The sequence below is a fragment of the Pagrus pagrus genome (genome assembly GCF_965226575.1).
Source record: "Pagrus pagrus genome assembly, chromosome: 21".
NCBI lineage: Eukaryota > Metazoa > Chordata > Actinopteri > Spariformes > Sparidae > Pagrus > Pagrus pagrus.
The window spans coordinates 16676041-16687341 of NC_140208.1; the positions used below are offsets into that span (position 1 = coordinate 16676041).

Here is an 11301-nt window from a genome sequence, read left to right on the forward strand (position 1 = left end):
TGTGTGCATTCATGTTACAGAGATGTCCTGGGGGCTTTACGCTAAAATGGAAAACCTGCCTGGCTCACTTCCCCTCCTTCCGTTGTTATTGCCGTAGCTCATCACAATATGTTATGTGCAATATGAGTTGTGACTTGAAACAGGAATTTAATACTTTAATACTCTCATTTTTATAGCTCTAATTTAATCAGCTCCCAGCCTCCATCAGGGAGTTTTAAGTCGATAGAGCAAACAGCTCTCCTTGTGCTGCCAGCCTGCCATGAATAACTTATCCATGAAGTTCCCTCAAGCAAGGCAGCACGCTGCTGGAGTGGAGCGGCCGACAGTGCAACACAATATTTAGAATGGACATTTCCCAGATGTAAGTTTGTGTAACCGCTGCCCTCCCCTAAGCCATCACTGTGAAAAACAAGGTGTTGTTAGCCCATGTTACTGAGCAAATAACAGCAAAGTAAACACCCTGATCTCACTTTAATTAATCTGAACCGTTTGCGGATTCAAAAAGGCTCCGCAATGTTTTTTTATTGAAATTTCAAACTTTTAATATCAATGACTCCATTTATTTCTGCTCTATTTTCTTGAGTTATATTTGACTCTACTTGAGTCCCTTGTGTTTGCTGCCTGCATGTATCTTAACCTTGTATAGTATTCTATTTGCCGAGGTTATTTAGAAACATAGTAGTATTTATAGCACAGGTGCGGGAGCATATCGCTGCAGGAGAGGTCAGAGGTCATGTCCACACTTAAACACACTTGGGAGCTGCCCACTGCGTTACAGTCTTGTACGGTTGGGGGGTTAGTGTCTTGCTGAAGGGCATTTTGAGGATAGTTGATTTGGTAGGTGAAAGTGTAACACACTGACTCTCCATTCAGTCTTTCTCAGCCTGCCTGAGGAATTCAGCTGGCATCTGCTTTTGTATATTTGTTGTTTTCTTCTCTGACATTTTTAATATCACATTCTGGTTTCAGTAATGATACTAAATCCTTATGTCCACCAGGAGAGTTGAAGAAATAATGAAATGAAAATGCCAGGGATGTAAGGAGGAGAATGTTTAATGTATCAGGATATATGTTGTCTGATTTGCGCAGATTTTTTATTTATTAATTCTTTTCTTTTTTTTCTTTTTTTTCTTCAGAAAAAGATGCGTTGGGTGTCATTTTAGACAATAAAGATTATTGTTCAGCTGTAAACCATCCGGCCCCCATTACATGTTTGATAAGCACATCAGATGTGTGAATATGTGCTGATACATCGATATCAGAATGGTTCACTCCCTAATATATCCACATCAGTCTCAGAAATCAAGTATCGCCGGACTCTAATTAGTGGATTCTCCTTGTAACAATAACTTGTCTCTTCTCCTCCTACCAGACTTTGACTTCAGCGTGCCGGGCTCCATGAAGCTCCACAATCTGATCTCCAAGCTGAAGAAGTGGATCAAGATCCTGGAGGCCAAGACCAAGCAGCTGCCTAAGTTCTTCCTCATCGAGGAGAAGTGTCGCTTCCTCAGCAACTTCTCAGCGCAGACGGCTGAGGTGGAGATCCCCGGGGAGTTCCTCATGCCCAAACCAACGCACTATTACATCAAGATCGCAAGGTAAAGGACTCCTGGACCTAGTAAACAGGGTGTTATATAACACCAAACATGAGCCAAATGCTGCTCCAGCGCTGCTTTACCCACCACTTTCACACATTACAATTTAAAGGTCTTTTTCTGTTCCAAAAATATTATTGCTTCAGCTCTGTCTCTCTGCTCCTATTTTCAGGTTCATGCCCAGAGTGGAAATCGTTCAGAAACACAACACAGCGGCACGTCGTCTGTATATCCGCGGCCACAATGGCAAGATCTACCCGTACCTGGTGATGAACGATGCTTGTCTTACTGAGTCACGCCGAGAGGAGAGGGTCCTGCAGCTCCTCCGCCTCCTCAACCCCTGTCTGGAGAAGAGGAAGGAAACCACCAAGAGACACCTCTTCTTCACTGGTAGGACCAGAAAGGGACTAGGGATGAAATTTCACCATGATTATGGTGTTTTTGTTTTTTACCTATTTTTTTAGGACCTATTTTTACGTATACATGGTCACTTCTATTGCTGCTGTTGGCAGTGACCCTCCTCTTTCATTTGTCTTATCATTCCATCTCACTCACACACCACACACACAATTTCAATTTGCTTTCAAGCACTATTTCCTCCCCTGTCATCCCCTCGTGGCTTGCCTCCACCCAGATGTTTGCCCACTCTCCATTTACGCACTTGATTGGTTTGTTTAAAACAGAAATATGGATGGGGAATTCAACGGTCCCTTCTAACCCATTTCCTCCCAACTGGAATGGCTGGTATTGATTTAATTTGGGGGTGCTGGTGTATGTTAATGTTTAGATGCGTGCGCAGCCTTTTACCTTCTTTGACCCTGCTTAGTGCTGAGAGCTGACACGCCTTCAGTGCAGCTGTTTACCAGTTCTGGAGTATTTTAGTTGTAGGTTTAGATCTGTGGTTTACACTGTGGTAAAACAGGGACTTTGCAGCCAAATGTTTACAGTTGTGTGTTTTCCTCTCCCTCTCCCTCCTTCCCTATTACTGCTCTCTCCTTCTTTTTCTCTTTGGCTTCTCTCCATCTCTTTTCTTCCCTCCGATATGCCCCTCCCCTTCTTTTTCCCCACCTGTATCTTGTCCTCTTCCTGTCCCTCCCTCCATATCTCCAGTGCCCCGAGTGGTGGCAGTGTCGCCTCAGATGCGGCTGGTCGAGGACAACCCTTCATCTCTGTCACTGGTGGAAATCTACAAACAACGCTGCGCCAAGAAGGGCATCGAACATGACAACCCCATTTCCAGATATTACGATCGTCTGGCGACTGTGCAGGCCAGAGGCACGCAGGCCAGCCACCAGGTATGGAGATGATCATGTGAACAGATGCGCACACACAACAGCATGATACAGCTGTGGCCTGCATTGATATGCATTCTGGGTGTTTGGATTGTAAATTAACAGCAGTCGTGGAAGTTTTTTGTCGCTATGCTGTGAAACCATGTATCTCTAAAAGTAAAATAGCCTTGTTTTCAGGTTGGTGACAGTGCATTTTTCAGATAATCCAATTTGTTTTTAATTTGTTCTATTTGGAGAAAATAAAGGTAATAATTCCTCAGGTAATTAGAAACACTAAAAATGACCAAATTTAGAGATTTATGGTTTTCATTGGACAGTGATCATTTTCATTAGGGGCTTTTTCTGTGGTGGTCCAACTTAATTTTCAAGATACTTCTTTATCAACCAGTCAACACATGAAAAATGCAATCTTCAGTAAAATACACAAGAATCCTGTCTGCGTCTGATTGGCTGAATTCACTCTTAGTTGCATTGTCATTAGCATTTGCTTCAAGATGACAAACTGAAATTATGCTGACAGATTATCACCTAAACTATCCATTAAAAAGAAAAAGCAGGTCGACCAGCTCAGTTGCTTAAAGTCCCCAACACCGTGCTACTTGCCTCGGCATAGTTAAAAACAGGCAGCAGCCAATAGCGAGGAATATACGTTATGGAACCTGGCAAGCCGGGGCTGAGTCAGCAAGGACCGCTTACCGAGCTAACAGCAGCAAACTACATTTAGCAGCAGTATAGCACTCACCTTAGCAGCAGGGGGTCATAAAACATGACCTAGTTTCACCCAAATCACTAAATAAAGTTGTGTTTTTGTACAGTAATGGGTGAGGTTTAGCAACGCACTTATTTAGCGATGTTCTTCTTTTTTTACATCCATGGCGGCATCATTAAATAAAGAGTCCATTTATTGGACAAAATGATGAATATATGCCCCCCAAGATGTGTCATCATTTTAAATGATTTTCCAGGAAGTTACAAACTCTAAAAATAATAAAGTTAAGCTTTTTTGCCAGTGTTGGGCCTGATACTGGTGTGTAGATACGTAGCTTCATGGTAACTTTAATTTGAATGTGTTCAGGAGATGCATTACATTTTGTTCTATGAAGCTCTTTTTTTGATGAAGAGATTGGATTTCTACCTCATCTGTGATGCTTGTCTGCTTTTATAACATGTATTGTTGATATTTTAGATAGCTGCCACCTTATTGTCGTCTTTTGACCGCCCGACAACCAACCTCTTCCCCCTCCTCCTGTTTTCCACCAGGTCCTGCGGGACATCCTGAAGGAGGTGCAGAGCAACATGGTGCCTCGCAGCATGCTGAAGGAGTGGGCTCTCCACACCTTCCCCAACGCTACCGATTACTGGACCTTCCGGAAGATGTTCACCATCCAGCTGGCCCTCATCGGTCTGGCCGAGTTCATGCTCCACCTCAACAGGCTCAACCCCGAGATGCTGCAGATAGCACAGGTAGGAGTGCAAACATACACCACCAATAACATGTAGGCCCGTCTGTCAAGGGCATGCGGGATCCATGTGATGGAGGTTAATTCAATAGATATACACTCATAGATGCATTAAGAGATCACCATTACCCTCTCCGTATCTGGCCATATGAATTACCATTCTCCCCCATGACATTCACGCTAGGCCTATCAGTCAGCCCGCCGCTGTCAATGCGAAGGATGTTTTGACAGAGCGTTATATTCAGTCCCTGTGCTCTACAGCTATCAAAGACGTTTCAATTTGAAGAGTCCGTGTTTGTGTGTGCGTGCGCTCGTCAGATTCTCAGTCCTTACACACATCCGTCTGGTGCTCGGGGTCTGCAGACAGCTTTCTCAAAGTCATTATTAAAGATGATTGTGTCAGCCGGCCACCCCCTCCCCTCTGATCCTAATCGGCCTTTGCTGACAGGCGTTCCTCCGGGCAGCTAAGCACTGGTATTAAGCCCCCTCTCTGCCTGTTCCACTCCGCAGATCCCATTAGACACAGAAGGATTACGGTACGGAGAGTGTACGCACACATAAACACGCACGCACGCACACACACACACACATACAAACAAACAGAGAGAGAGAGAGAGAGAGAGAGAGAGAGAGTGCAAGGACAGGACATCATAGCCGTAGCATTGTGCCCCACCCTGCCTAAATAGAGACCTTAAGTTCCTTCAAGTTGGCACTTACAGAGCTCAGTGGTGCTTCAAGGCATCAACAGAAAAGGCTCTGTTTTGTGGCATTCATTCAAACTTAATTCTCTCAACAGCTGTCTTTCTACAGCATCACATCTCTCATCTCCTTTGACATTCAGAAAATCCTCCAGTATCTGTCGTTTCTCACACTCAAGTTCACTAGGTGCGACTCACTAGGTGCGACTCACTAATGTTGCGTCATCCCATTCACACCAGCCCAAAAATGAAGCCATCGCTGGCCTCTGCTCTGGCGATTTAGCATTCTGAGCGCTGCCTCCACAGCCAACCGTCTGCGGGCTTATCTGAGCCTCCTGGGGGTTGCTGGTGTCTCAGCCCACTGCCTTGAGGCCCTCCGCTGGGGCCTGGAGGAGCAAATGACAGTAGGAGAGAGAGAGACGGGAGGGGAGGGAATTAAGGAGAAGGAGGGAAAGAGGCGAGACAGAGGAGGAGAGGGAGCACGAGCTGGAATGAAATGCTCTGCTATAAAGCTGTCAGAGCCACTCACCTTTTCATATAAGGGAGCTTATCTTCCCCGGAATGGCTGCTCGTGTAGCGGCCTCTCGCACATAAATGCAGGCTTATGGATGAAAACTTGGCCGTATATATTTAAGTCAGCGGGGAGCGGCGGGGGAGAGGGGAGTGGGAGTGAATTGAGGATTATAGATGTTCTGCTGCTGATAGTTTGACGTGTTACGGTGTCTGGGGCACGCAGATCAATAACTGCAGCCATTTCGTTGGTGTGAGTTTGTTTTGTAACTCCCCTAGCCTTTCTGAAGAAGAGTTATTTTCTTGCAGGGGCTCATGTGGTCGAAGGACTGCGGAGGACCCTACTGACAGGAATATTCATAGATTATCTCTCTTTATTTGCTAGTGGTTATGAGCAGGTAGTTCTGAACAATGCTTTATTTATTTAAAGGTCCCGTATTGAAGAAAGTGAGACTGCCTCATCTATTCACATTATAAAGCAGGTCTAGGTGCTGTTCAAATACCGCACAAGTATAAAAATACTCAATCCACAGAGAAATCCACACAGCCCACATTCAGATGAACCATTAGGACTTCCCTAAAGTTGTGATGTCATAACTCACAACTGCCTGCCCAGGCCTGCAAGAGCTGACCAGTAAGAGCAGACTTTTTAGGAGGGGGGCCTTAAAGAGACAGGCACTAAAACAGAGCATTCAGACGGAGGGTGCTACAGCAATGAACAGTATATGAAAAATAAGGTGTTTTTTTTTACATTTAAGCATGTAAACATTCTTTAGTAGAAAAAATAAAATAAACCAAAAATGTTTATAATATGGCACCTTTAAAATGTCCAAACCTACCTCCCATATACACTTGTTTCCAAGCCAACTGACCTGTTCCTTAATCTTTATATTTATACTGTTTTCTGTTTATAGGACACAGGAAAGCTGAACGTCTCCTACTTCCGCTTCGACATCAACGACGCCACAGGCGACCTGGACGCCAATCGCCCCGTCCCGTTCCGCCTGACGCCGAACATCTCTGAGTTCCTGACCACCATCGGCGTCTCCGGCCCACTCACTGCCTCCATGATCGCCGTGGCACGATGCTTCGCACAGCCAAACTTCAAGGTAACTTTTCTGCAATGAAAATTGTAACATTACTATGATCAGCTTGTGTTTTCAAATAACCTACAGCCCGGATTAAAAATGATTTATTTTACAAATGAAGGTAGGGATTGATCATGGCATATGATCAGAGGGCTTACCTGTTCAAATATTTCACATTAGAAGCTAGATGTTGGATTTCAGCAAATGTTTAGGTATTATTATTTGAAAAAGTTTCAGATTTGGTCAGTATCTGAAACACAAGTGACCCATTGGTCACAATGGGTCACTTGCATGTTAAGGGGATCACATGTTTGCTCCCAAGTTTGCCTTATCTACTGTAGGTGATAATACGGCAGTGTTGGGTTTACGTGACTGTCCCAAACTGAGCAAAGAATTAGTTATTGCAGCTTAAATTAACACATCTTTTGCATCCTTTTCAAAAAACTGTCATGAAATGTAAAAATCACACTGTGAAGATATTGCATTTAAATATTGAAATAACTACACTTGAAAAATTACACATTTACTCATCTTGACCCAAATGACATGAGTGTTGGAAGGGTTTTAGTTTAGAGATTTGAGGTTCAAGTCTGCGGGCAGCATCAGTGAGGATATATTTCATTCTGTCAAGCCGAGCCAGTGGTTTGTTGTCAAATTTAAGCTCCTGCTGAATTCTCCAGATATTGTTTAGCACTTAAATTTACCCAGAGAGAAAGTTCACCAAGGCACAACCAAACAAAAACAATGCAATGAAAGCAGGGGCAGCTGTATGAAGTATCTGCAGCAGGGCAGTAATGACAGGCGTGTGGTGTCTATGTAAAGGTCCGGCTCATACTTTAAGTCAGACGGATGTAGACGGAGCAGGAGTGCTTAAGATGCAAATAAACAAAACACTCCACCATGTGAACCAGTTAAGGCTGAGTGCCATTGGCCATTGCTTCTTGTGGTTGAGAGAAAATGGACGTTTCCAGGGAAAACAGCAAAACACAACAAACACGTAACAATCATCCACTCAAATATATTGAAGCCTGAAACCAGAAAAACACTTTAGGTAAGGCTAGGGAACAGTGTGTACCTAGTTAGGTGATGATTGCTAGTGTTGTGGCCCCGTCATGGTTTTGTTGGTTATGTATTTCAGTTCTGTGTCACCATTATGGTCTCTTAACAACACCGAGAAATTTCCCTGAGGATGATTGACACACCCTTAATTGGACTTAGCAGCTCTGTTTTATGTGAATGTTTGAAATTGGCTCCATTTAAACTGAGGTTTGATCATGTTTCATTGCTCTCATTCCCATGATGCACGCTTTCAACACATGGCTTAGAAAGCTCTACCCAGAAGATTGGCCCGCTGTGTATTTAAACAGCATTCCTTGACATATAATTGAGAACTTCAAATGGATGCAGTGGTTATCGGATTAGCGAGCGGTCTCGTGAAAAAATGTAATGTGGTAGCTAAGCTACATAGCACAATGCTTTGAAAAGGCTGGTATATGAGCTTTTTGTGTCATTTTTCAAAAGCAAAAAACAGTGAAAAGAGGCAAATCGTTTTGAAAAAACTATGAACATAAACGCACAAAAAGGGGGTTATAATTCCCCCTTTTTACATTTGTATTTCCTTCATTTTACTATACTATGCTTTTAAAATGTCTGAGGGGTCCAGAGTAAAGGTTTTTATACTTTAATTTATTTTTTTATTTTGCTCAAACTTCCCTCAAGTTTCCTGCTTGATATGGGAATTATTTTCTTGTTGTCAAAACTAATTGCAAGTCAAAGAATTAAGAGAATAAATTAAAGTTAGATTGAATAGGTACATTTTTTTCCCAGACTCATCAGGATGTTGTCACAAAAAGAAAACCATAGCAGTCTGAGGATCCAGTCACAAACAATGTGTTAAATGTTTTATTGAACATGCTTCTACACCACTAATTCTTACCTATCTGTCTCTGATAGGTGGACGGCATCCTGAAGGCAGTCCTTCGAGATGAAATCATCGCCTGGCACAAGAAGACCCAAGAGGACACGTCCATGCCTCTGTCCCCTGCCGGCCAGCCAGAGAACATGGACTCCCAGCAGTTGGTGTCACTGGTCCAGAAGGCTGTCACGGCCATCATGACCCGCCTCCATAACCTGGCTCAGTTCGAGGGAGGGGAGAGTAAAGTCAACACTCTGGTGGCTGCAGCAAACAGCCTGGACAATCTGTGCCGCATGGACCCTGCCTGGCACCCCTGGCTCTGAGGAGAATGAGAGGGATGAGATGATGCAGGGCAAGAAAAGATGTTACTTTTATTGCTCATCTGACAAACACGCTCTTCACTGTAACTACAGTTAATCACGGAAGTGGGAATCCAGTTGAAACAAAGGCCCTGACCAGGGCTTGCCAGTTGTTATATCTGGACTGATGAATCTTTTTATGAAAACCCTTCAACTTATATTTATTTTTATAACTACACGACAGGGACTCCATGTGAGACGCCAGTTGCCCTGTCTTCACTATGACAAGATGACAGTACAAATATTTCTGTTGGTACCACAATGAGCCCCTCACTCAAGCTGATTTTTTTTTTTTTTTTCTTTTTATTTAAGAGATGGGAAAATCTTCTGTTGTTTGCTTTAGCTGCGTCTGTGTTGCATCAAGAGCTTACAATCTCTACTTTGATATTTGTTCTTTCTGAAACAGCCATTTGTCCTGAATGTGTATTTAAACTGAAAAATGTGTAGCTTCTTTTGTATCCCTGCCGAATGAGGAATTGTATCACCATGTCCGACTTTTCCAAAAGCCATTTAATTCACATGTGTTGAGTCTTTTGCATCAGTCTTGTTGTAATGTAACAAAGTAAAACTACTGGGCAAATCGACAGTGTAATAAGCTATGACAGCTGTGATGCAAATGTTTCATTCCCGAGCTGGCTGTGTATGCATATTCCTCCCCTTTTTGTAAAGGTACAACGCCTTTTCCAACAGAAGTATTATCTCTTGCTTTGTAAATAAGCATTTTGTTTTAATAAAATGCTCTTTTTTTAATACGGAAGCTGTGTTGGCTCTTTTACGGTAACCTCCTGCTGCGGTCTTTACTGGATTTCAACCGATGAATCTCAAAAATTGGCTTCGGCTTTGCTCACAATTACCATAAAGTTAAACTCGCATTAGTTTTCTTTTTTCTTTACCAGTTGTAAAACGGCAATAATAACCAGTAATCCCCATCTGTGCCTCACATCTACTGCATCACTGTCACAGCTATAATCACCCTGAAGGACGTACTCTTGGATATTATTGCGGTGATAACTCATGCTGTGAAATGACTCCAGATGAACCATTCTCTGACGTTAAAAAGTCCATTGCCATCATCCTTGCGGTTCACAGTTAGTAGACATTTATGGAGAGGCATTTCAGCGCAGCAGTGTTGAATCAAAGCGCTGCTCCGTCTCGTGGAGGTACAATAACCTTGTGGTCTTTCCCTCCCTCTGGTTAGAGAGTCCTGCGGAGGTGTGTTGAGGCGTTCCTCTCCTCCCCTGGTGCTTGATTAATGCGTGCCAGCAGATCTCCGAGTGGGCCGGCCTCGCTTGACTTATACACACTGTCAGCCGGCCCGCCTGCACTCATAAACAAAGGTTATATCTCTGTTCGCCTCTATACGATCCGCATACGCAGCCTCTGCCTCTCAACATGTTTACACACCGTCTCTAACATTTCTCTTTCTCTCTTTTCCACACAAGAACGGTCTCAGCAGCTGCTAGTTTCCAACACTGACCTCCTAGTTTCATTAATTATCTACTACTGGTGAGCATCTACTTTTAAGAGGCTGGCGGTGTTTTTATTAGCTGCTAAACTGTGTACATCAAAGAAAATAGCTGCACAAATCGTTGTCAGATTGTTGTTTCCGTCTCTCTTCACTCAGGAAATGTTTAGAAGAGAATTCAAGTTGTCCGGTTTCCTGAAAGGGTGAGTCACGTCAGTTTACAAAATCTCAGTAAGCTAATCCTTCGTGTTCATGACTACGGACCCTGTCGTAAGAGATAAAGAGGAGACGCACACTAAACTGGACTGAAGACATGTTTTTCATTAGCCAATAGTCGAGCATGACAAAGCAATAAGGTATATGCAGAAATTTGATCGCATCCTGTTGACGTCATGGTGAGGCGACCCTCCAGTTACATCATGAGTTATCCAAACAGTTGCACAAGTGAAAAAAAAAAATTAAATATATACATACCATATGCAGGAAGTTGTTGAATGCTAATGTTAGCTGTTGTCTAATGTTGGCATTCAACAACTTCTCAGCTTACATTACCTTTTTGATACTGTTACTCTTTGATAGAGGAGGTACAGCTAAGGCTAATGGCAATTCATTCGGGGAAGCAATCACGTCATTAGGGTTCATCATCTGGAGAACATGAACGTCGACCAAATTTCATGGCAATCCATCCAATAGTTGTAGATGTTTCCCCTTATATCCAAAAATGCTAACCTCCATAGAAGAGCAAGAGGGAAAGTCAGGATCATTTAAACTCATCAGGAGTCATCATCCGGGACCATGAACGTCCATAAAGAAGAAACTAGACAATCCATCCTGTAGTTGCTGAGATATTTCATTCTTGACCAAAGTGTCGGACTAACAGACTGACAGATGGGGCTTAAAACATTAGCTTTTTAAGTCT

At 43.2% G+C, this 11301-nt stretch overlaps 1 protein-coding gene across 2 annotated transcripts in view; it reads left to right on the forward strand.

Annotated features, from left to right (window-relative positions):
- The window catches only part of trrap (transformation/transcription domain-associated protein), a 79551-nt gene extending 69877 nt beyond the window's left edge, over positions 1–9674 (forward strand). For both annotated transcript variants that reach the window (XM_084341897.1, XM_084341898.1), the window contains 6 exons: positions 1373–1598; positions 1768–1985; positions 2706–2890; positions 4148–4351; positions 6470–6664; positions 8597–9674. In XM_084341897.1, the coding sequence (XP_084198023.1) occupies positions 1373–1598; positions 1768–1985; positions 2706–2890; positions 4148–4351; positions 6470–6664; positions 8597–8881 (1313 nt within the window). In that variant the 3' untranslated portion in view covers positions 8882–9674. The remainder of the gene's footprint in view (positions 1–1372; positions 1599–1767; positions 1986–2705; positions 2891–4147; positions 4352–6469; positions 6665–8596) is intronic.
- Positions 9675–11301: the final 1627 nt, after the last annotated feature.